General features: G+C 41.8%; 2 protein-coding genes across 4 annotated transcripts in view; both read right to left on the bottom strand.

Annotated features, from left to right (window-relative positions):
• Nucleotides 1–7,198, bottom strand: part of kcnc4 (potassium voltage-gated channel, Shaw-related subfamily, member 4) — a 31,496-nt gene extending 24,298 nt beyond the window's left edge. For all 3 annotated transcript variants that reach the window (XR_009797918.1, XR_009797917.1, XM_061840427.1), the window contains exon 1: nt 5,159–7,198. Coding sequence is in view for 1 of the 3 variants with exons in the window: in XM_061840427.1 (XP_061696411.1) it covers nt 5,159–5,812 (654 nt within the window). In the remaining 2 variants the exon portion in view is untranslated. The remainder of the gene's footprint in view (nt 1–5,158) is intronic.
• A 2,526-nt stretch (nt 7,199–9,724) lies between these two features.
• mmp9 (matrix metallopeptidase 9) lies at nt 9,725–19,593 on the bottom strand. Its single transcript, XM_061840401.1, has 13 exons — nt 19,344–19,593; nt 17,639–17,877; nt 16,412–16,560; nt 15,689–15,817; nt 15,430–15,603; nt 14,489–14,662; nt 14,171–14,344; nt 12,690–12,845; nt 12,416–12,602; nt 12,193–12,335; nt 11,337–11,487; nt 11,143–11,246; nt 9,725–10,620 (listed from the first exon to the last, which is right to left on the bottom strand). The coding sequence occupies exons 1-13, from the start codon at nt 19,482–19,484 to the stop codon at nt 10,511–10,513; spliced, it is 2,031 nt and encodes a 676-aa protein (XP_061696385.1). The 5' UTR covers nt 19,485–19,593; the 3' UTR covers nt 9,725–10,510.
• Between the last annotated feature and the right edge of the window lie 7,388 nt (nt 19,594–26,981).

Here is a 26,981-nt window from a genome sequence, read left to right as displayed (position 1 = left end):
ATCACGCTCTACGGTGGAAACTTTAAACACGTAGATTTATTAGTGTGACCACCTAGGCCCGTTTTTATGCACACACACATACACACAAATATATATACAAACAGCTTTCTATTTGTCTGTCGGGACTGTGGCTCTGATGCAAACGTGGTTCATCGGACGCTCACGCTCAAATACAGACTAGTGGCAAATGTGTGCCCACCGACAAGAATTGTTGTCATACGACATATTTAATGGTCTGTGTAACCTTTCAAAATGTTTACATCATATTTAACGCGCTGCAAACCTTTTCAGTAGCATACTGACAACACTGCACCTATTGAGCATGGGTGACAAAACATTTCGCAGCACGCCCGGGACACAAACGAAGATGACATATCACACGTTTAAAGAACAAACATATCTTTTGAACACAAGGGACGAATACAGTGGAACCTCAATTTAAATAATAATGGTGAGGGGCCAGCTGTTAAAACTGTCTGTTAATTTGAAGCATTTTTTTTCAATGGCTAAAAACCAGAGGTGGTTGAATTTGTGCTTCACTTCTGTACTTAAGTACAATTTTTTCAGGTATCTGTTCTTTACTTAAGTATTTGGAATTTTACCCTCTTCCTTTTAAACACAAACTTTATTTTAATAGCACAAATAAATGTTTGTCTTTTCATTGAAGCACACCTGTATCTATCTATCTATCTTATAAATATTTATAGAGCCACACGTGGTTGTCCTACACAGACAGACCTACGGACGGACGGACGGACGGACGGACGGACGGACGGATGGACAGATAGATAGATAGATAGATAGATAGATAGATAGATAGATAGATAGATAGATAGATAGATAGATAGATAGATAGATAGATATAGATAGATAGATAGATAGATAGATAGATAGATAGATAGATAGATAGATAGATAGATAGATAGATGTGCCAGGACCATTAAATTGAGCTAGCGAGAAGCTAACAAGGCAGTTTTTTTTAGCATCAAAAGTGCACTGCAGCAGTGACAAGATAATACAAATATGCTATAGTAGAGGTGCGCAGGCGATTAAATTCAATGTAATTATGTTACATGAGATGTGTGCTTGCCCCAGTGAATGAACTAGTAGAGTGCTACTTTAGCTTCTATTCTAGCTGATATTTACTTATACGAGATACTTTGAAAGCGGGCATGTTTCATGTTTCTTATTTGACCATCATGACATTTTCTCTGATGTAAATGTGACTAAATGTAGTTTTTGTGTGTCTTTGGTCTAAAAGGCAAATCTTTAAATGCCATCAAGTCCAAGTCCAAGGGCGCTGACAAAGAAGTCGACTAAAAGCTTGCTTTGCTGCGCTGCCATTAGCGTGCGCATTAAATGCTACTTACGTATGAATCCATCCGCGGGACTACACGAACGCAGACCTTTTTTTCTGTATACGTTTAAAATGCATTTTCTTTTTTGCTTATCCCGCAAATAAAATGATGGCAGCCGAAGCTCAGCTCAAGATAGTTGAGCACCACATTAAACGTGATTGATGGTCTGCAATGTTTTCCTATTTTTCAAACAGTTTCTACATCTCATAATAACATGTACTGGACATTATTTTGTCAATGCCACAAGGATTATTGAAATATTCATATTTCAACCACCCATTCATTTTCTTTTGCGCTTGTTTCCTTTGGGGTCTGCCCAGCTGACTTTGGTGGATACATGAGGTGGTTACCAGTCAATGTTAGATCGCATGTAAACAGCCAACAGATTGGTCACAGGTCAGTGTCAGGGCACATACCGTTTACAGCCTGTATAGACCAATAAGCGCTCATACTATTATGCTAACAGGTTTATGGAATGTTGGACCAAAAAAAAAAAAAAAACACACAAAAGGGGAAGGGGAGAACTTGGAAACTTTGAACCTTAGAACTGAGAATGATGTGTTTACCACTTGCTTCAAAATTTCTTCCATCAATCTGTAAATTTTCTTTATTGCTTATCCTCACAAGGGTCGCAGGGGTGCTGGAGCCTATCCCAGCTGTCTTCGGGCAAAAGGTGGGTACACCCTGAACTGGTCGCCGGACAATCGTTGTCCGAATTTGTTGTCTTTTTGAAATTAGCCAATTTTGAGAGTAAGGTCTCATGACAGTTAAGCACGCCTTATATAATCCTGAGCCAATAATAAGTCACACATCTGTTACTGTGACAACAGTAGGCTTAGAGTCCAGAGTGTGGAAAACAAGTGAGCGCTCATCAAGCCTTTTCATTGTTGGAGGCAGCACTTCATCAGAAAGTTGCCCAGATACATACCGTGCATGTGGCAAGTGCAAAGGAAATACTAAATACTCACTCAGCCACATCACTGCATTGACAGCATCACCCTGTAATCAGCTAAGTGCTCAATAAAGCTCAGCTTACGTTTTGGCTTTGAAATGCTATTTCCCTGAGTGTAGTCTCGCTGTGACATCAAAAGCGTCGATCTTTGTGGTTGCACAAGTGTGCACACCCTCTTATAACTAGGAAAAGCCTATCTTAAGAATGAATCAATCACACTCAAACTCAAGTGGGTGTCAGCCGACAATTACCACCTTTAAAAGCACCACTGAATAACCCAAATAAATATTTAGATGTTCTAGTAGGCTTTTCCAGACTTTTTTTTTTCACTTTCTAGAAGCAGCCTGAAGGTTTTGTGGTATTAACTCATCGAAAGCCCCGAGATTTAGTTCAAAGAACAACAGTCCAAAATTACTTTGCTGCCACCACAACGCTTCAATTTAGCTATTGATTTTTTTTAAAATTCCAAACATAAATTTTGGAATTGTGACCAATGTTTTAACTTTGATTTAAAAATCTTGCAAAACACACTTGACATCTCTCATGTGCATGTGTAAAACTCTGTTATGGTTCAATGCCCCCAAAGCGCCAGAAACAGGGAGTCACATGACTGCCAGCCACCATCTCGAATGATCATGAAACTCTGGACAAAAGTATTTGGACACTGCTGCAGTCCTTTTCTACAAAAAATGTGAGGACGCTTACTTTACACTAGCTTCGTGTGGATATTCTTCCACTCTTATCACCAGTCCTTCCAGAAAACGGTGTTGCACACACACACACACATGCAATCGACCTGACATCTGGAAAGTATTCACAGTGTTTCACTTTTTATGTTGCAGCCTTACTCAAAAAAAAGAAAGAAAAATAATGCCTTCATTTTTCCTTCCCATCCTACGTACAACACCTCACAATGAAAATGTTAAAATGAGTGTGAAATATATTATTATTCACATTCATTTCACCACACAAGAGCTAAGGTCAATTTCGTACAATCTAATATTAATTCCAGCAGTATCTACATAATGGTGCGTGGTGACAAAATACCTCTGGCAACATCCTCATCAGCCTAATTCAAAGACTGAGTAGTTTTACTTTTGTTTTCGTTTTAAGAGCAGTTAACTCTGTTCGGCACACAATGTTAAAAAAGAAGTCTTTCAAATATTTACTGATTAAGAAAGTAAATAATGATTGTATGATAAGTGTACAATAACCACAGCTTTCCAGTAAAAATTCCATCACTATCCTCCTTTTACATTGCGGGTCAAGTTGACCCATTTCAAAATCAAACCAATACGATACAAATAATAGTTTTTGGGCATCACACATATTAGTGATTGAGTTTATAATGATAGATAAACTAAATTTATGGGGGTGTTTTTGTTTCCTGACACAAGACACGTCCTGGGTCAGATTGACCCGGGATCATCATTGGTGCTTCTGAGAAATGGACGTCACTGGACGATTAAAAAGATGTATTTTATTATTTTGTAATAAGAATTTTTTTTCATTTCATACTTATTTGGATAGGGTCAATGCTAAAACAAAGACAACTGAGCAGCACATCTTTTATGCACAGAAACACATCATTTAGGGCTAAGCTAACTTCTGGTGCCCAACCTTGAAGAACTTTTAAACAGGCGTACACACAAACATATAAATGTTTTAGAGAAATATATATAATAATAGTAAAAATAATGCCAATGATGTTTTTTCTTTGTTTCTGACACTTTTGGATGATTGCACATGCCTCGGGTCAAATTGACCCTGGAACATTGTTGCTATTCCTGAGAAACAAGAGCTAACTGTTGTTGTTTAAGCAACATGTGGGCCCTAAAGGTGGAGAAGATCACGTTTATGTTTATTGTTTCTGGCGCTTAGGTAGTTAAACGTGCCCAGGTCAAATCAATCCATTCAAAAGTAAAACAAATGCATTTCTAAAACATTAAAATACATTTGAATGAACGATTAACGATAAATTGATTGGCATGCATTTGTTTATGTACCATGGATTGGGACAGGGTCCAACTCACCATTTTTAATACGGGAGCAATCATGGTTTAAAAAAAAAACTTTTAAAAGTATTATGAAACTTCTTATAATGGAGCTCATGAAGTGATATAAACAATAATTATTGGGATTTTTTTTTTTTGCATTGTTTCTAACTGGTGGATAATTTCATGTGCTTTGGGTCAAACTGACCTCAGAACATTACTGCTGTTGCAGGACAGAGGAAAAAAAAGCTACCTGTTGCATAAGAAAAATGTGCCCATTTAAAAGGATAGTAATAATAAAGATTGTTTATTTGTTGCTCACAATTTTGGATATTTGCCCACTCGGCTGATTCACTGACCCATTTAAAATTGAAGCAAATGCAACAATAAGAAATTTTGAATGCATTTTCCAGGATTAATTTAGTTATAGTTAAGTAAATAATGAGATATCCATCAAATTTCTTTGGACATTACTTCCCATCACACTGTACATGACATTTCTGAATGATTGCACATACCTCTGGTCAAAGTGACCCTGAGGCATTATTGCTGTTCTTGAGAAACAAAAGCTACCTGTTGCACGTGACGTTTGAGCAACATGTGGCTCGTAAAGGAGAAAATAATAACAATAATGATAAAAATGTTGGTAGTTATATATGCATTACCTCACTTTATAAGTAAACAAAAGTAAATGCCAATAAATAAATAAAAATTAAATGAAAATATTCCTCGTAATGAGATGTAAGCGTTAAATCGAGCTTGGCACATTAAAGCTGTTCTCAAGAGATAAAAGCTACTGTAGCCTATAAGTGCTGTTGGAGCAACACGTGTCGAAAAGTGTGGCCCAAACTCACCCTGGCTGCTTTGGACGAGTAGGGGTCGTCAAACAGGGCCCAGATCCTGGGCTGCCAAACTTGGCAGCAGCTCTTGGACCTGCCCGGACACTCTTCGATCCCGAAGCGCCGCGTCACGCCGTCGTCGTCATAATCGTCGTCCGCGTTGTCGTCCGGCTCGGGCGGCTCAAAGGTCTCCAGGGCCTCCTCGGCGTCGCGGTGCTGTCGGTAATTCATCCAGCAGCAGGGCTCCACGTCCGTCTCGTCGATGCCCCAGAAGGCCAGTTCCTCCTCGAAGAGCGGCCCGCACACGTCGGCGGGGCAGTGAAGCTTGCCGGTGCGGTAGTAGTTGAGCACGTAGGCGAAGATGCCAGGGTGGCGGTCGAAGAACAACTCGCCGCCGCCGGCGCTGCTGCTCGGCGGCGGCGAGTTGCACGACTCTTCGGAGCCCTGCACCTGCCCCTGCGGCTCCGGGTGGGCCAGCCATGCCAGGCGGGTCCCCGGCAGGGTGCGCAGGGTGCTCTTGTAGGTCTCGTGCCGGATGCCACCAACGTTGATGATGATCTTATCCGAGTCCTCCCCTCTGGACAGCTCCTCTTTCAGGCATGATTTGGACGGAGGCTTGTTGCCGGACTTGCGCCCTCGGTAAGATGAAACGCACACGGAGCTGATCATCGTCAAATCGGCGCCGCTAGATGATGTCTGGCTGCTCCTTCAGCGCGCCCTCATCGCATCTCCCAAACCACTTGTTTGCCAACCGAGTGTGGCTTGGCCTCACTGTAGTCCTGCGACCCGATCCTACCTCCTACTGTGCAACTTTCCCCGTCGCCGACCCTCCCAAGGGAGACATTCAACAGTTGGAGCAGGTCGGGGGGGAAACAACGCCGCTGTTGCGCCTCTTTCTCCCCAGCGACGCCACGCCACGCCACGCAGCTCCCTCCACCACACAGGATCCGCTTTAACTCTTTCCCTGCTGTCATCGCGCAACCACTCCCTCTGTTTTTCATTCTCAAAACGCGCACGCACCAACCTTTGAATTACACCAAAATCCCCTTTAGCACCGTGAAAACAATACCGCTGGAGGGAATATTATACATAGCCTACTGTGCACGTTTTTTTTTTTTAAATTCTTTTTACTGTAAGTGCAATCCTCTGATTGACGGGTGTACGGATCCAGCCCTATAGCAGATATCCGCGCGTAATTGACGTTCGTAAAATAAGGTTTATAAATACCTACCGATGCCACAATGATCACCACAGCACCACATTTGTCTAAATGAAGATCCTCAACACATTTAAGTCGTTTCTTAGCACCAAGATGGTGGAATACCTGTATAAACCCGAATTTGGTCTAAATAAACCTCCTCTAGTCACTTCGAACTTGCATCAATGGCACAGGATGGCGGAGAAACACACATTTTTGTCCAAATTGTTCTGTGGAACCAACTTCCCAAACGATAGTGCCAACAATCTAATTTTGCCTTAATAAACCTCCTCAATTCTTTTCAAACTTGCATCTATGGAATAGGACGGCAGCAAAACACAATTTTTTGTCCAAATTGTTCTGTGGAACCAACTTCCCAAAAGATAGTGCCAACAATCTAATTTTGTCCAAATGCATAACAATTAATGTTGCACCACTATCTTACAAGATGGTGGCAAAGCTATTGTTTTGTCCAAATGAGGCATGCAGACATAGTACTTTGAGAACACAATTCCAGAAGGTGGCAACAATGCATTACTTTTAGTGATTTAAAGCTTCTCAACTCACCTCAACGTAGTTCCTTGGCGCAAGATGCCACAAGGTGGTGGGAAAAGGGCAACATTATTCTAAATACTGCTCCTAAACTCACATCTTTGAGTGAGTTCTTTGGCACCAAGATGCCACAAGATGGTGGAAAAGGACTACTTAACAAAATAAAATGCATCAACTAACTTCAACATTGTTGTTGGCATCATGATCTCACGTGATAAGCTCTGTATGTCAAAAATGTACGCTCAAGGATGTTAGCTTGCAAAACATTGTGGCACAAGAAAATGATCCACTATCATTTTTTCCAGTTCAGTTTTACGAAATAGTTCATTTGGCAACTACAAATTTGATGAACGGTTCAAATCCCTGCGCCGCCCGCGTGGGGTTTGCATGTTCTCCCCGTGCCTGCTTGGGTTTTCTCCGGGCACTCCGGTGTCCTCCCACATCCCAAAAACATGCATGGTACTCTAAATTGCCCATAGGTTGTGAATGGTTACGTGCGGTTGTTCGTCCACATGTGCCGTGCGATTGGCTGGTGATCAGTTCAGGGTATTCCGTGCCTCTTGCCCAGAGTCAGCCAGGATAGGCGAAACTTGTGGAGATTTGCAGTATGGAAGATGAATGAATGAATGTCCTCCTTTGTTCTCTTTTTACACCACCAGATCAAATGCGAACAGATACACTTATTACCGTAGCAATTTATAGCAACATATATGTACACAGGTGGCACGGGGGCTCAGCTGGTAAAATGTTGGCCTTACAGTTCTGAGGTCCTGGGTTCAATTTCAGACCTGCCTGTGTGGAGTTTGCATGTTCTCCCCGTGCCTGCGTGGGTGTTCTCCGAGCGCTCCGGTTTCCTCCCACATCCCAAAAACATGCGACATTAATTGAACACTTGAAATTGCTCCTTGGTGTTATTGTAAGTGCAACTATTGTCGGTCTCCATTTGCTCTGCGATTGGCCGGGAACCAGTTCAGGGTGTACCCTGCCTCCTGCCTGTTGACAGCTGGGATAGGCTCCAGCACTCCCCGTGACCCTTGTGAGGATAAATGTCTAAGAAAATGGATGGATATAAAAAGATAAGTCTCAGTATAAGCCAACAAAACATTATGTTACCTCGCAAGCTAATGGTAACACTAACAGTTGTACGTAAACATGCTGGCATTCTGTGGAATCATGGTGTAAAATTCTGGTGTGGGTGAAGTAATTTTATCACAATTAAGTAATTTAACTTTTCTCGAGTTTTTCTTTACAGAGAATAAATAATACTCTATATGACAGAGTAATGTTATATGGTTTGTCTACATGTTTTGCGACACAATTTTTGTTCAAATCTTTTGCTTCAATTGTTATAACACAGCAAAATAAATATATAAATACTAAAGGCTAAACTATGTGGTTGTTTGAAATACACGACAAGTAATGGATGCTTGGATGCTAACTTTGACCAGTAAGTACGTTGCAGAAGCCTCTTTTCCCCCAAGAACTAATTCTAATTCTATGTGAGAGCCACTTCCAGAAAAAGGTAAATGTGACAGTTGTAAGATTGCAGAAGCAGTCATTTGTTCTCTTATATAAAGAGCTTTCACATGAACTAAAATAGCAAACAAAATCAAACAAGATCGGCCCATCATCAATGTGGAGACACAGGATGTATTTTATGACCATTTCCGGCTACTTTTTAACTATGAGCGTAACAGGTATTGTTGCTGTGAGGCGTTCAGGTGAACTCGGAAAAGTTGTATACTGCTCCACAGTGGGGATTTTGCGAAAACTCTCTCAGTGTAGTCTATTAAAAATAATAACATCCATTCTTACAATTTCTGACACGCTTATCCTCACAAAGGTCGCGGGAGTGCCGGAGCCTATCCCAGGTGTCAACGGGCAGGAGCCGGGGTACACCCAGAACTGGTTGCCACCCAACTGAATGGCACATGGAGACAGACAACAGTCACACCCACAATCACACCTACGGGCAATGTAGAGCGTCCAATTAATTTTGCATGTTTTTGTGATGTGGGAGGAAACCGGAGTGCCCGGAGGAACCCATGCAGGCACGGGGAGAACATGCAAACTCCACACAGGCAGAGGCACAATTTGAACCCCGGTCCTCAGAACTATGAGGCTAATGCTCTAATTAGTTGTTCCACTGAGCCCCGAAAATAATAATACAAATTAAAAAATTAAATTCGTTCACTCGTACAGTCAAGTGGTTTTCTCACGATTCACACCAAATGCCATATAAACAAAAATAAAGCTGTCGAAGTAGCGCCATAATGCCCGTCTTAAAATACAGAATGTAGTCGGACAAAATGTTCTTCGGAATTAGTGATTCCCAAGTAAGTATAGTTCATATTATTATAAACCGCGGTAATATTATGATTGATTTTGATTTTTAGTGATGTGCTTAAATATATTGAAATTTAAAAAAAAATGCTATTTCAATAAATAGTCATTTTACGCTATGCACATAAAAGTCAAATAAAAATGGTACCTAAATGAATGTCTTAAAACAAACAGTCCTTAAAGATGAAATGGGAATGTTTAGATCTAAACGTTAAACACAACGGTAATTCTTTCATGCGCCACGAGAGAGAGCCCGCAACCACCATTTTGAGAATCACTCATGCTGTCAATGACAAAAATCCAGGAGGAAGTCATGCCAAAAGATGGCAATGCAGCATAACCCAACACAACTAAGAGTTTGTTTGTTTGTTTGTTTGTTTTTCAAGACAAAAGCTAATATAAAGCAATTTAAGAGATATGTTAAAAACTATTTTAAAGTAAACCCAGGTATGTTTAAAAGTCAATTAAAAACTAACTTGAAAACAGATTAAAAACAGTTTATTAGTCATGGCATCAAGTTCATGTAAATCTTGCAAAGGACAATAATCTTTATATCACAAATGTTACAAATCATTGAAATTATTTATTAAAGTTCAAATTGGAAAAGGAAGTTGAGATTTAAATTTTTTGAAACAACAGTATACATTTTTCTTGCGTCCAGAATAATTGAATAGATTATTGACTGAACTTTTTATTTGGACCGTGCAGCACAAAATAAGACAAAGAAAAAAAATACATACACATCTCATCCTGAAACCAGTAATAAAAAACACAAGTACAATTACTAATTTCTTTTTATTTGGCTGAATCTTTATTACGTTAACATTTTGGGAAAACATAAATAATCTAAAGTGGAAGAGCCATGCATTGTAATTCAGTGCAAATATTGGCTTGGAAGCCTTTTTTTTTTTTTAAAGAAATACACAAATCTTACAAACACAAAAATAGGATAATAATACAGATGGCAAAACAATCAAATACTGTTAAAAGTCTGCACCTGTCAGACGCTTTATAAATTATTCAAACAAATTGGAATTGGACCTATATACAGTAGGTCTTAAAACATTGACTGTTATCAATCTGTAATTTCACATATGCTCACATCAAGGGTTGTGCTATTTACACGTGTTAAAGGCCAATACAATATTGTGTCGGACCAGCGATGGCAGGCCTACAAATAACCCTGGAAGTGGTCAGGCACTGCACGGAAACACTGATTTGCGCTTTCCCTGACTCTAAACGTCTTCCGATCCCATCCCGTTCAAGCGAGCGCTTCAAGAATCGGTGCACCTCAGCAGGTCGTATTTGATGTAGCCCACCCGGTCCACCTGCTTGCGGGGCGTCATGCGCCAGTAGAAGCGGTCCCAGTAGAAGTAAATGTGACCTACAGAGCAGACAGACAGGTTTACACTCAAATGACAGAACGCATCGTACCTCAATCAGTGGGAACAAAATGTAGAGTCAAAAAATCGGTGGAATAACAGATGGAAACCAGTTTGAGAGCACATTTGAAAAAAGTTTGAAGAAGTTTAGATGAACTACGGTACTTTTGTATAAACTATTTAAAAGTGGAGGAAGGCAAATTGTTAGAAAGACTCATTTGAACATGTTTAAAACTAGCTTGAAAGTCGATAAAGTGCTATAAAAGTTGGTTAAAAGTAGTCTGAGAGTAGACTTAAACTCATTTGAAGCACCAGTTTCAGAGTGGATCAGCACTTTTTTTCGCATTTCAACACATTTTTACAAAGTCTAACTTTTTTACAGCACTGACAGATTATTTTACTTGTTTCTAATCAGAATCCTTTCGAAACAGGTACACACAGTGGACCGCTACATCCAGAACTCTGCCCACTTGACGCTATGCCACTGACGCCAATCAAGATTTTTACGTGATGACGGCATTTACCGTTGAACTGGAAGACATCGTGAGGCTCACTGGGCACGCCGCCAAAGACCGTGTGTGTGTATCGGGGATAGCCCCTTTCAACCATCTGAGTTTTCACATCAAGCCTGTATTGACAAACATCATCACAATTATGAGCATAATAAAATGTTAATATTGGTTCAACTTAATGTGCGTCTGTCTGAATTTCAACTCACCTCCAGTATTCATCCCCACTGAATAGCAACACCTTGGATTTTCCCCTCTGCAGCGCCCCCTCTACCTTCGTCACGCTTGCCGGGAGGCCAAGCTTGTCAATGCTGCGGGGGCCCAGGACACTTTGTCCAGTGTACACCCAGAATTGCCGCCCTAGAGAGACCGCGAATTGTTTAATGGGACATACGCTACTAGAAGACATGATTTCATGTTGCCATTCATGCAAGCTTTGTGTTCAATCGGCCCAGATTTCACACTAAGTTGTTTTTTTAAAAACATTGAGATGAGAACATCCATTCATCCATCCATTTTCTTTGAGACCTTTTCCTCACGAGGGTTGCGGGAGTGCCGGAGTCTATCCCAGCTGTCAACAGACAGGAGTCAGGGTACACCCTGAACTGGTTGCCAGCCAATCGCAGGGTATCATCGAGACAAACAGCCGCACTCGCAATCACATCTATGATGAATTTAGAGTGTCCAATTAATGTTGCATGTTTTTGGGATGTGGGAGGAAACCGGAGTGCCTGGAAGAAACCCGTGCAGGCACGGGGAGAACATGCAAACTCCACACAGGCGGGATTGAACCCGGGACCTCAGAACTGTGAGGCCAATGCTTTCCGGGATGTACGTGTGTTGCTGCCTTGTTCATATTCAAATATCAGTTGCTTATAACACCGCAGCATGGATGCTAATTGTTAGCCCATGTCTACATTGTTATCCATTAAGTGTTCTAAAGAAGCCAGCGCAGGTTACGTGGATGTTTCAAATAAACAAAAACTTCAACTGAGCTCCATATTTTTATGCTAGGAAAGGCAGTATTTGTGTTTTGTGCACATAGAATACATGAAGCTTACATACCAGAGAAGAAATACAGTTTCCCAGTGAGGAGGTCTTCAAAGGCAGCATCAATGATTGTTGGCAGTGCTGGCCAACGCTCAGAAACATGAAATGGACCTTTGAGCTCATCACTACTATCTCTGCTGGATTTCTTCCAGTAATATCTAAAAAAAAAAAAAAAAAACAGGAAGACATTAGGATATCTGGGTGACTATGAAGTTTGTCACCAAGTTGTTTTACTTACCCATCACTGAAGAAATATAAATTGTTTTTAATGACGGTGATGGTGTCAAATTTGTCCACTTTGCAGACGTCTTTGGTTGTCGGATCCACAGGTTTTGGGGTGGTGGTAGTTTGCACAGGTACAACTGGGGTGGTGGTGGTAGGGGTGTCAGGTCTAGGGGGTGTTGGAGCTGGACCTTCTCTGCGTCCTGAACACAACAGCACATATTTTATCCAACAATACCAACTCATTTTGAATGATGAACGTACTTGGATTTGAGTGTCTCTTGCATTACCGTAGAGATACTGAATGCCCGCGATGTCATCTTTGTGCAGGGAGAAGTTCTCCACGTAGGTGTACATGGGGTACATGAGCGCCTGTCGAATGCTGGAGTGATCCAGACCAAGCGCGTGTCCAAACTCATGAGCAGCCACCAAGAACAGGCTGTATCCTACATGGTTTGGGAATAAACAGGTCAGTAAAGAGCCGAAAGAGTTTTTAACCCGTTGCCCACACATACAGGTAGTTGTGTGTCCGGAGTTCCTGCCCAACCGTCATGCATAAAATGAAGCAAGTCAATCTTTTGTCAGCAGACTGTTTTCCCCAAAAGGTCTGTAGGCGAAGCACGTGTGTGACGTATCCCTGATCCCATTAGTGAAAATACAAGTGATGTTTTTCCCTGGTCTTTATTGAGGCTTGCTTTTCTCTTCAGTTATAGGCTGCTATAGAACGCGTTGCTCCTAGCCTCGTCCCAACACCCTCGCTTCAGCTTGGATGTAATGGTAACAAAAGCCTTTTGGCCCCATAGAATAAGGCGGCAGGGTGAGCTGTAGCAAATTTCCACCAAGGACAATTTGTTACTTCAATGTTCAGCCAAGTTCAAGTTGTGGGGGCGGGAGTATTTGTGTCAGCTTCATGCCCCCACCACATATGCCACATTGACTACACTAATTGGCAACAAAGTGTAATTGGGCGACTTGGTGATCGGTGAACAGTTGAAAACGGACTATTTCACCCACAAATGGTTTCTGTAAACAAACTGTGGTGTGGTGAAGTGCTGCCCCCACGAGTGAAATTCCAGTAGAAGTGGTGCTTTTAGGGTGCCTCACTTGTTTAGTCCAGTGGGCCTCAAATGTTTTAAATCAAATCCCACTTTGCCTCTCCAAATAACACCATAATGACCAATGCTGGAATACAGAAGTCAACTCGGCCCATCAAAAATGAGGTTAATCCCTAAAAGGAATATTTATTATTATTGTAAGCCATATTAAAATTATTCACTGTTCTGTTTGACTATTAACACTCTGCAAATATAGGAATAAATAAATCTGAACTTAAATTAGACTTCAATTAAAATTCATTATAAATGAAATTTTAATATGTAAATTATTGTTGGAAAAAAGCTCTAAACGATTAAATTAAGTGTAATTAATAAATGTGCTGTGGTGGATTTAAAAGAAATGTCAAGTCAGTTTAAAACGATGTAGTGTCAACATTTAATACAGTAATACTTTCATACACCGCTAGAGGGAGCCAGCGTACCACAAGTGGTACTCGTACCAAAATTTTGAGAGCAACTGGAAGAATGTGGGGTAAGATTTGCAGTGGCTCCTCAAACGTGAGTGATTTTAACAATTGCGACTTGATACGTGTGGTGTAATTTTTGGTTGTCTTTGAGCTGAGATTTGAACCGCAATTTTTAGAGACGAGCTATCACGATGCTACTCCAGGTACACGTTTGGAATTGTGAAAAAAAATAACATTTGAGTTCCTGACCTTTATCCTTACACAAGCCCCATTTTTGGTCCGTGTCGTAGCTGGCGGTGGTGGCACACCACAGCCTGCCGTCGGTGCGGCCGTCGCTGGTGCATGCGTCATACTCCGTCCCCTGGAAGATGAACGGGAAGTGGCACGGCTCTCCCTCTGAGTTCCCACCAGATACAGCAGTCTCTGCTCGTGTGGAGACACACACAGAATAGTAACAAGTAGGGTTTGAGACACATGGGGGGGTCTTGAAATGCATTTTTCACCAAAAATCTGGAATGACAAAATACACAAAAGGTGTCCTTTTCTGTAACATTTGTCGATACGCACCTCGACTGGGACAGAATCCATATTTCTTATCCTGGTCAAAGTTTTCTGTGGTAGCACACCAGCGGTACCGGTCTTCACGACCCTCCGTTGTACAGCTGCTGTACTCTTTCCCTTGGAAGATGAAAGGGAAGACGCAGGGGGCGGCGTCGGCGTTTCCTCCAATAGTGTACAGAACTGTTGTTTTGGGAGGAAGGATGTGGATTACACTCTCTAAGATCACTTCAAAGTTAACTACAGTGGTACCTCTACTTACAAAATTAATCCATTCTGGAAGTTATGTCATCATGTGAATTTTTCGTAAATTGAAGTGCATTTTACAGGTAAATAGCCTAATCTGGTCCAAGCCAACCAACCCTGGCAAACAAGCATTCAAAGTATATACTGTAGAAAATAATAAAAATTATGTTAATTTACCTTTGGCATTGAGTGGCTTTGCGAGGAAGCGTGACAAGCAAAAGGAAAATGCTATGGTGACAGCCAATGGGAAAACAGCTCTAATAAACCAAGCTAGAGGATGTTTACGTTCAGCGGAATTTGGGGGCTGCAAATCCAGCACCTATTTTTTTTCTTTCATATCCTGAATTTTCCTTCATTACTGGGGACATTTTTTTTTTTCCAAGGAAGCGTTTTGTAACCTGAGTTTTTAGTTACGACAGATGTTCGTAACTAGAGGTACCACTGTATTCATTTACATCCCGGGTGATTCTAGGATCAAGGTTTCTGGGGTGCTGAGCTATTAGATTTTTTGTTAGATTAGTACTTTTCAACTAAGTGTTAAATGCTTTTCCACTTTCCAACATTATTTAAAAAATGATGTGATCTCTCAAATTTTAGGGATGTTTGGATTAATTATGTTTTTGAGCACCCACCAAAATTGAGCAATGAATATGAATTTTACTTGATAACTAACATCGATCTAACCGTCAGCTTTTCATACTCACGTTCACTCGAACAGAAGCCATATTTTTTGTCTCTGCCGAAATCAGCCGTGGTGGAGCACCACGGGAGGTTGTCCTCGCGGCCGTCGGTGGTGCACCTCGTGTAGGATTTGCCCTCAAAAGTGAACGGGAAATGGCAAAGGGCACCTTCGGCATTCCCGTAACGAGTCTTCACCACTTTTTTAGAGACAGGAGAGTGTGCTATTTATAGGACTGAGCAGCAGAGTGCGGCCGATGCAGTACAAGGGAAAGCATCAACAACCTGCTCCTTTTCCCAGTGTCCAGTTTTCATCGTCATCGAAGTGGGCATCTCCCTGGATACCCTTGCCCGGGGGGTACGCGTGTGCCAGGAGGCCATCCTTACCGTCAAACGGGTACGGGTCGCCGTGGTCTGTAACGTAACATTCAGAGATTTCCATTACATATTTGGCAATGGCAAAAATGTTTACTGGTTAATGTGACCCAATGCATGTTGAACCATCAAAAATGATAAAATGTTGCCTCCCTTTTGGCAGCAGTCTGATGTTGGTTGGTTTATGCTCAGACATTGACTGGTAACCAGGCTATTGTTTGTCAAAATGTGCCCTGATATTGATTGCTGTTATTCTATAATTCTTGATGATGTAAAAACCAATGAGCAAAAATGGGCCAGGTTAAAAAGCAACATAACTATATATGGCCAGCAGACCATAATTCGCCCCCCATTGATTATTGTATTTTGTTGTTAAATGTCCATTGTTTGGGATATTTAGACCTCCACAGAGAGATTTTCTAACATGGATTTATTATAAAAGTGGCAATTTCAGACCTCTCGAAGGATATTTGGAACTCAGGAATGGACGATTTGAAGTCATATTTCACATATGACATCGAACCGATATTACATCCCAAATACTAGAAAAAGTTGGGTTGGCAAAATATGTCTCCTATAAATGATGCGCCACAACCCCCAAAGATGAAATCCGTGACATCCTGTGACACGTACCGCCTTTTCCAAACGACACCATGATATCTGCCGTCCCTTCAAAGAGGCGAGTGAACGTCAGTGGGGTGACGTCACTCCAAACCTTGAAAGCTCTGGCAAATGCGTCATCAGTCAGGGAGCTGTCCAAGTCTGGAGAGTAGTTCAAGATCCTGTGGAAGGACCATTAACAAAATTCCATTAGAAATATGGTTTAATATACAGTGTTGGGAAGATTACTTCCCATTACAGGAAATGCAGTTGGTTACAAGGACAAGTTATTCTGTTGAAAATATAAATACCAACGTCATCAGTGTAAACACTCCAGAAAATAGCATTTCATAATATTCTTCTAGAAAAAGGTTACAAAAATATAAAAATAAACCTGTTGAAAAGCCAATGTTTTTGATTTGTTCAAAAATACAACTAAGAACATAACACCCCGTCCCAAAAAAAGCCAGTGGGTTTAGAAGGGGGAAGTGAGATTTAAAAAAAAATCATAGGTTTTGCAGGATATTTTTCAAATGCAGAAAATATATTCATGGAACCCCCCCCCCCATACCAAAACAACAACAACAAGAAGAAAAAAAAAATCTTAAATGTATTTACACATTTTCTCCCAAAAATATTTTGGCTAAGAATTACATAAATTCTGTGATTGAATTATGTAACTGTGTTATGTGTTTTCTACTTCTTAAAATTCTGTGTATATGTGTATTTTAGATTTTTTTAAAAGTATTTCAGATTGGCACTGGATGGCTTAAAGCATCCATCCATTCATTTTCTTTACCGCTTATCCTCACGGGGGTCGTGGGGAGTGCTGGAGTCTAACTCAGCTGTCAACGGGGAGGAGGCGGGATACACCCTGAATTGGTTGCCAACCACATTCGCAATCACACCTAGGGGCAAATTTGTGTCTTATTAAAGTTGCATGTTTTGGGGATGTGGGAGGAAACTAGAGAGCCTGCAAAAAACCCTCACAGGCACGGGGAGAACATGCAAAGTCCACACAGGTGACGAACACGGGACCTCAGAACTGTGATATCAAAGCTTTACCGGCTGAACCACCGTGCCACTTTTCTTAAAGCGATGGTTTGCAAATTGTTTTCGTAGTACAATCTCAAAACTACTAGGAAATCACAAAATCTGAGAAAAATCCCTGCCCTTGAGAGGTTGAAATGCATTTGCCAATACTTAGGAGGATAATTGCATAAAGTCAGGAGATTGTAAGACTGCGTTTTCTGGACTCACCTGTAAGTGACGTCATTGTGGTCCCATTTGAGGTCTCCGTCAAATGTTTGGTAGTTGGCCACGTCGGGAAGGCCACAGCGCGGCTGCTTCATGGCCTCCAGGGTGGCCGGGTCCAGCTGACCCGTCTCTTCCAGGCCCATATGCTTCTGCATACGCTTCAGGGCGTTGGCGGTGGACACGAGTGACTGGAAGCCACTGCGATGGAGGTTCTCCATGTAGCCAAACTTGGTCAGATAATTCTGAGGAAGGAAGCAAATGGTGAGAAAACATACAGTTCCGGAGATACGGCAACAGGTTAGGCTGGACTGAGAAATTCACCCAGTTTGATTTGTTCCTTAAACACTCAATTCATCTTTCCCAATTGGAATGAATGAAGAGGCATTTAATCTGTTCCAGCCCCAAGTTAAAGACCAACCAAATTTTGTTTTTAATAAATAGTACAATATAGATAATCATAATAGTCATTTATAAAGCCATACAGAAATGACAAAGAAATGAAACACTTTTTGCCACAGGTTTTGATGGACAGTGTGTTCCTCTTTCTAGTGTGCGCGTTTTGGCAATCTGGGTACAATATAATACCATGCGGTTACTTCAACTCCTCAGTACGCTGCAGTAATATTTGTTGTTCTTCACAGAGGTTAAGAAGTGTTAAAATTTAATGCTCATATATCTGTGCTGGATTTAACAGGCTCCACATTTGCATTTAAGTTAGTTAAGTTATTCCTTTTAAAACACAAGTGTATCAACTGGTCCAGCTAGCATGCATAGTACTGAAAACTGATTATTTTCTTCATTAATGTCCTCTAGTAATTAGTTGAGCAGGTCATTCATTTTTTTAGCAGCACCAGTAGTTGAAAGTGTGTCTTAGGGGACATCCACTGCTTACACTAACAATATGGCTATGGAAAGGAGTTAGTTTAGCAACGGAGTGATGAGAATTTAAGGAATTTTTGCAATGATTGTGAAGACTATTTTATGACTAGTGATTTTATTAAGAAATGACCCATATAGAAGGCAATTGCTGAGTCAATAGCGTTGACCGTAGACAAAGACCACAAGAACACTGCACATGTTTGCCAATTTGACAGACCAGTCTGTGCCAAGCTGGTCATTTCGACGCAGCAGAGAGAGTGTTCTTGGACATGCGCTCTGCTAGGTGACAATTTGGCAGAGGATGGATGGATTGATGGATGTTAAACAAATTATTTCTTAGTTGTTATGTATCGATGGAAATAAAGCAAATCCCAGAATAGAAAAGAAAAGAGCAAAATTTGTTTTGTATTTGGGTTCAAATTAGGCCTCGCCTGTGTGGAGTCTCCATGTTCTCCCTGTGCCTGTTTGGGTTTTGTTTGGGTTTCCTCCCACGTCTCAAAAACACGCAATTAAATACTCTAAATTGCCCCAATGTATGAATGTGAGTACCGATTCTGTGCCTTGTGATTGCCTGACGATCAGTTCAGGGCGTACCCCGCCTCTCGCTCAAAGAAAGCTGGGATAGACTCCAGTACACTCACAACCCGAGCGAGGATAGGTGGTGCGGCAAATGAATGAATAAATGAATGCAAGTTTTGTGAAAAAAATGGAGAATGTCATTTCAAGGCCAGATTGCTCAGCCCTAGTGCCAGGTAATTAGTTTCCTCTCCTGCTTCCCCGCACAGCTTGACTGCTTTTGTCAAAACAACACGCACCATCTGCTACTTACTTGTGCCAGCTCCATATCAGTCATATTTTTGATGACGTCTCCTGGAAACGTGACATGGAGCGACTTGAGGGGAAGGCTCCATCCGTCCCGCGTGGTGCTGAAGCCCCAGAGCAGACACACAAGCAAAGCACAGGATCGCATGGCGGAGCCCGTCGGTCTCTGTGGACAAAAAGTCAAATTGAAAAGGCGCAATCCGTCTAGTGTCCTCTTGTTGGCGTCTCGCCGCTCTTGTGTCCTTGTTTAGATTTGTGAGGCCTTTTATGCAACTTGACATCTTAGTCACTTCACCTCATCCCCCTCCCTCCAGCAACCTCAACCCTCCCACTGCACACCCTTGCCACATGCTATAAGTTCAATTGACTCCACAGGGACTTTCCAAAATATTCACATCTGAATTTGCAACAACAATAACAACAGGCCAGGATGGCATTTGTGATGATCGTACATTTTATACGGGATTTGGACACTCGTGGAAAGGAGTAGTGTGAATTTATTTCAGCAGCGTTGCTTTCAAGACAGTTATTTACTGGGCAATTACATTATCACCAATCCAGTCATATTTGTTGTGGTCATTTTCAACACAAATGGATTGTTGAAACATGTTTACTGGTTTGAAAATAATTTATCTATTTAAATAATTCATCAGTTGATATTGTGGGATTTGTACCCGGTACCTCAGAACTGTCAGGCCAACGCCTTCCAGCTGAACCACCGTGCCCCCCTAATAACAACTTATTCAACTTATTTAGTTGATATTAAGTCATACATTTGAACCATAAGTGTAGGAATGATTGTGAATATAATTATCATACATCTGCTTCCAATAAAGAAATGCTTTGCTCTGCTCGAGATAACCTGGCAGCCGCCTAGCAGGAGATAGCAAGAACAAAAACATCCAATCATAGGGAACTGTTAGAACCAGCAAGAACTCAGCAATCTTCCACACACATGCACACGCACACGAACAAACAAGTACACTTTGTTTCCAACCATGTTTTGCTTGCCGTCTCCTTTTTGTAACATCCGTCTAAATAAGGGGCGTCTTGAAACTAAATAAATAGAGGTGCTGAGGAGAGGATAAGCAGAGAGTGCAATGGCGAATTGTACGAGACAGTTCCTCTCCTCAGTCCTCGCGAGCTGTCAAACTTGAACTGGTGTCTTTGCTTCTTTTTTTTGTCCAGTTTAATGAATGTCTATTTGGTAAAACTGACAATAAGTGCAATTTAAAATGATAGCACTGATAGCAAAAATAAACTAATAAGGTTAACCTCTTCAGAAAATGGATTTCCTAAATCCTAAAAAAAATGCACGATAGGTTAATTGAAGACTCCAAATTGGCCGTAGGTGTGAATGTGAGTGTGAATGTTTTTTTGTTTGTCGTTGTTTTGTTTGCTTGTTTTTTTTTTTTTTTTGGGGGGGGGGGGGTTCTTTATACATACCCGGCGATTGGCTGGCGACCAGTTTAGGGTGTACCTCGCCTCTACCCAGATGCTGCTGCAATAGGGTCTAGCAAAAGTGAGGAGAAGCAGTATGAAAAATGAATGAATGAATGAAAATAAACTATTTTAGGTTTTTACTTTGCATTTTACTTTAGATACTTTCTCAAAAATGCTGTCTCTTTATCTCTTCTACAAATGAGCTAGACCCCATCCTCATTTTAAACTTCAAATTTTGCCCCTGACCACAAAAGTCTGACCAGCTCCCTGGTATACACACAATATCGTGTTAGAAGACATTTTGTGTGTGTGTGTGTGTGTGTGTGTGTGTCTGATTGCTGCAGGAGACACTTCACGTTGCACAACCAAATCACAAGTTCTGATGTTTATTTTTTTTTATTTACTTAACTTTTTCCACAAATAGAAAAAAAACTCCTGCAGATCTAAAGTTGTATATGGAAGAGATACAAATAAAAAGTAGGACAAATGAAAATAAAATGACAAATTATTCCCTGAAACTTGTTCTCATGAGCTAATATTTTGATTTTAATAGTCTCCCACATCGTGTAACTCATGTAATATTCCTTCCTCTTGCTTTGCAATTCATTTGTCATTACAGGTTTCATCATCACATTGATGCAAAGTCCTCTGACTCCATCAGCAAAATGAAACGAGTCGCCACAACACCCTTGCCTCATTTGGTCAAGGCAATTCAGACGACTTTTTGAAACATGTCAACACTCTTTCTATGCAACGGGGCCACATGGCGTGTACATCTACCTCAAACATGAGGTTTTGAACTTTGCTCACAGCCTCCTCTGTGTGCCGTTTACATCTTCTGCCGTGGTTGCTTGGGTTTTTACTGTCACAATCCAAAAAAACATGTTGATGAAGAAATCGTTCATTGGTTGGATTTCTTGTTTATTGATATGTACCCTGTGAAATGTGCATTGTTTGTATGTTCCCTGGGATTGACTTCTTCATCCGCCCGTTTTCACAGTCAAACTGGTGTTGCGCTCATATGTAAGCGTGTGCACAAAAGTATGACTTACCAAAGCTGCATAGGGAGATTTTCTCATTGAGTGCACTGACGTCGTTGATCATCTGCCCGTCATTCTGCCCCACGCAAACCAATGACATCAACCGGGTTTGTAACTACAGAACTGAATGGTGAATATTTCACAGAGGACTCAAATTCTGTTCGATTAGTTGAGATGTAGTCAATGTACAATGTTTGATTTGGGGAAGAAAAATACTAACGGTGAACACTCACTATCACTTTGGTGTTCATTGTTCTTGAGCATCAAGTTGCTATACTTGTAACCTTATATGGTAAGAATTATGAGCAAGTGTTTCTGCAATGTCCTGTGAGAGAGGAGTGTTGTGAATGTGGTTGGATGAGTGAGATACTGCATCCTTCCTTATATTTCAAGTTCCTGACATGGTTGATGCATCACTCATTTTGACACATGGCATCGAGCCTCATTCATCAGCCTGTCTGCTAAATGATTATTTGCACCTCTGAGAAATGTTGTCATCTTTACTTGTGCAGTACTTCTCCATCGTGATTGCTCACCTGAAAAGCACCATTACGGTGACGGAATATTTATCTTGTGATCTAATGTGCAGTTAAGTACATAATGATTCATTCCCATTTCAAAGTTTGAGTTGAAGTGATGTTTTTATATGTTGTGTCTGACTCAAAATGACACAATGAAGTGGCAAAACATTCTAAGAAATATATTCAGCATTTTCACATTTTTTTTTTTACATCTGGAAAACAAATGTATCTACACCTGACAAATTTAAGGAGACACAATATATCGGGCATCTGGCGGGCGGCCCGGGGTGCGCGCCCCGAGCGCCACCGCTAAAACCCTCCGCACGAAAAAGGGTGGCACGGTGGAGCAGCTGTTCCCTTCACAGTTCTGAGGAGCCTGTTTCAATCCCCACCTCTCCCCGGCAGTGTGGAGTTTGCATGTTCTCCTCGTGGCTGGCTGGGTTTTCTCCAGGCACTTCGGTTTTTCTCCCACATCTCAAAAACATGCATTGATTGGAGACTCTAAATTGCACCTAAGTGTGATTGTGAGTGTGACTGTTGTCTGTCTCTGTGTGCCCTGCGATTGGCTGGCTACCAGTTCAGGGTGTACCCCGCCTCCTGCCCGTTGACGACTGGGATAGCCTGCAGCACTCCCTGCGACCCTTGTGAGGATAAGTGGCTAAGAAAATGGACTGATGGATGGAAAATGTATTGAACAATCTGTCTGTATGTCTGTGTGTCCAATCACAGGGCAAAAACAGACAAATGACTGGTCACCAGTCAATGTCAGGACACACAAATGAGCAATGGATTGTCTGCCAGCCAGTGGTTGCCAGTCACGGTACATATTATCAGTTGAACTGCGTAATTGTCCAAATTGTTTTTATTTTACAAAATCAATTAAAAAAAAATTTCCAATGTCCTTGCTAATGGTTGTTTTTCTTCTTTACTGTATGTCTGTGTAGATTTTGAGGCATCATCTACCAAAGGTTTAATCAAGGCAATTTTATGCTTCTTGTTTGTTGAATTTTGTTGTGTTTTTTCTTGTTTTCTGAAAATGTTTTCAAATATTAAAAAAATTATTAGGCTAACAGGAATCAATTGTTTGTCCCTCACATATATACAAAAAAATTGCTGTCTTGTATTGTCAATGTGTAGACAAACAATACAGTGGTCAAGATACTATTGAATAAATGTTTTGTGAATCTGTGCGGAAACTGGAATACGTGGGGAAAACCTACACAGGCAACGGGACAACATGCAAACTCCAAACAGGATGGGCTGGATTCTGCTTCCGCAGAGACAATTTGACTATTTGAGTTCCTGTGCCGCGTCCATGCATGGCAGGCCTGCTTTAAAAACATCTGCCTCTAATTTGACGCGGCGTCAAAAAGCCCAAGTGAACGCGACTCCATGTCAACAAAGTCATCTGGATTTTGATTTTTTTAGCTCCCCAAAACAGGCCTGGAACCTTGAAAAAGATTGTTTTATTTTCAGAGGCATTCTTCCCAAAATTAGCTTCAGTCATAACATGGGTGCACGCACACACATACGCACACACACACACGCACACACACTAGTACACGGCCAACAATGTCATAACAGAGCTGGATAGTGTCATGGCAGAGAGGTAAGTTCCTCAAAATGCTTGTGGGCAGAAACCATGTGATGAAGTTACAATGTGAAATAGGGCTCGGTGATATTGCCTTCAAGGGGAAGTCAACTCCCTTTTTTTTTTTTAACAATACATTGTATTGAGTCCAAACACAGTACCGTGATCAATATTGTGTTGTGGAATAAGAATCCATCCATCCATCCATTTTCTTTGCCACTTATCCTCACGAGGGTCTCGGGGAGGCTCAGTTGTCAATGGGCAGGAGGCAGGGTACACCACGAATTGGTTGCCAGCCAATTGTAGGGCACATCAAGACAAACAGCTGCACACACAATCACACCTAGGGACAATTTAGGGCGTCCAAATAATGTTGCATGTTTTTGGGATGTGGGAGGTAACCGGAGTGCCCGAAACTCACGCAGGCACGGGGAGAACATACAACCTCCACTCAGTCAGGTCCGGGATTGAACCCAGGACCTCAGAAGTGTGAGGCGAACACTTTACCAGCTGATCCACCGTACCGCCGAAATAAGGTTCAAACGTTAATTAATCCACATGAGAGCGGGTCGCCATGTTTGGTGAATTTGTCATCAGCATGATGTGTACCAATGATGAAGGGGCTACTGGGGGGGCCTGCCACCCTGGTATTTGACTGGAATTCATATTTGCATTATACTATTGGTCTGTCCCCAGGTCATCTGGTTTTTTTATGCATTATTAAGCAATTCAAAGTGGTGAAAACATCTTGAGAACAAAACTCCATTACTGTTTATGAGCCAGTGTCTGAGAAGTGATGTAAATCTCTGGCTCTCCCTGTACTCTGCTGTCAGGCATTGTTCCTCATGAATGGAAGTCTGGATTTATTTTTTTGTTTGTTTTACAATAACTACCGAAGGTAGTTATGTCAGATGCATTTGAGCAAATTGATGGCTGTAAGGCTGTTGTAACCTCAAAGGGGATACTTGTTCGCCTTTGAAACTTCTCATTATTTATCTTGAATGCATCACACATGGCTCTAAGACCTGTGAAAAGGTCAACCAGGCGACCCGCCACGCGACCCACTCAACTGGAGTGAGCAGCTAGCTGTTAATGGGGTCAAGCTGGCACCGTATTATACAATTTTAATCAATGAGCCCGTAATTGATCAGTGATGTTTTTTTTAGTGTGTTAAATTTTCAGTTTAACATGATTTTGGGGTGGTGTAGCGTTGTAAGTTTGCAATAGTACCCATCTGATGATAATATTATATACAATGCCAACTTGATATGCAAGCCAGCTGTGAATATGCCCGACTGTGATGACATATAACTTGTTGCTGCTGAATATTTACCAACTTTGTACATTTTTCTTAGTTAAAAAAAAAGCTGCATAATAAGATGAAAATGATGAACATGAATTACAAATTCATCAACTCTCCCAAGTTTGCACTTTTGCAGGAATAAGAAGATCTAAAAATGGCAGCTTCCATAAGCGAGTAAATGCAGTATTTGAATACGTCATAGACAAAGACAAAGACATAAGACATTCTATAAACAACAGCCGATAAATATGTTATGCACTTGGAAAATACAAAAGTTTTAACATCCTGGTGTGTGGAGGTGAGGATGGGCTCGATGATGGCCGTTGAGAACTCAACAAATATCTTGGTTGGAAATTTGTGTTCCCTCAGCTCCTGTAGTGTGAACGTTCTCTGGTGGGCCTATTTGACCAGGGTGCTGATCGTTGGGTCTCTCTTCAGGTCGCAGGTGATGGTGGTGCCCAGGAAGTGGAAAGACTCCATGACAGAGATGGAGACGTTTGTGAGACTGAGGTTTTACCGTGAGGCTGTGACTGTCTTCAAGTCCACGATCATCTTCTTTTGTCTTCTGGATGTCAAGCTCCAGGCTGCTGCGGTTGAACCAGGACACCAGACGCTCCACCTTGTAGGGAGACTCATCACCATCCTAGATAAGCCCAATGAGAATGGTCTTGCCCCCAAACATGATCAGTTTAGCTGAGTGATGAGTGGAGATGCAGTAGCTGGTGTGCAGGGAGAAGAGCTAGGGGGAAGGTAAACAGCCGTGACGGGATCCGGTGCTGATAGTCCAAGTAACAGTCTGCCCCAGCCGCACATGCTGCTTCAGGAAGTGGGTGATACACTTTCATGAGGAGTCGGGAATATTGAGGTGGAAGAACGTGTGCTTGGGTAGATGATGGAGTGCAAAGCAGAGCTGAAGTCCACAAACAGGATCCTGGCGTAGGCAGATCCTGCAGAATTGAGTGAAGGGCCAGGTTGACTGCTATATCTACAGGCTCTCCAGGCAAAATGCAGCGGGTCCAGGATCTGCAGCAGGTGATTGACTTGAGGTGGGGCAGGATTAGACGCGCCGAAGACTACATGACCACAGACATCAGTACCACAGGTCTGTTCTCATTAAGGACAACAAACCCTGAATTCTTGGAGACGAGGACAATAGCGGAGGACTTGAACCAGGTATCACTCCAAGGAGGTGTTGAAAATATCGGTGAAGAAGGCAGCCAGCTCATCCGCACAATGTCTCAGTGTGTAGGAGTGGACATTTTTGGGTCCAGAGGCTTTGTTGGGGTTCAGCCATCTGAACATTCCGCGTGGATCCCTTTTTGTGGATTTTCAGAGTGGAGAGAGGAGTCGGGTGTCACGATACGGGGCTCAAGGGTGGACCGAAATGCACGACTCCAGAGACAGCAGACAGTACAGAAGAAACCTTTATTCGGTCCGAAGTCTGAGATCAGGTAGACAGTCCAAACAATCCGAAGTACCAGTACGGATGGGCTTACGAGGGTGGTCAGTGGACAGGCGTGGGTCGGTGTACGGAGATCAGAAGTCAGGAAAGCAGGAGTGCGGGAACGAGGCATCAAGAGCAACGATCTAGCGGAGTATTTGTCGTCCCCCGGGTCCTATATGTACTGGGTCTAATCAGTGTTCATGAGGCGCAGGTGTGCACCTTCTGATTAGCTGGCCACGCCCAGCCCGGGCTGGAATCCAGGAGCATGACATCGGGTTGCCGTTGAAGACAATTGTGACGTCT

Source organism: Syngnathoides biaculeatus, chromosome 2, assembly GCF_019802595.1.
Source record: "Syngnathoides biaculeatus isolate LvHL_M chromosome 2, ASM1980259v1, whole genome shotgun sequence".
In the NCBI taxonomy this organism is placed as follows: domain Eukaryota; kingdom Metazoa; phylum Chordata; class Actinopteri; order Syngnathiformes; family Syngnathidae; genus Syngnathoides; species Syngnathoides biaculeatus.
Note: the sequence above shows the minus strand (reverse complement) of the source record. Positions and strands in the feature narration are given on the sequence as shown.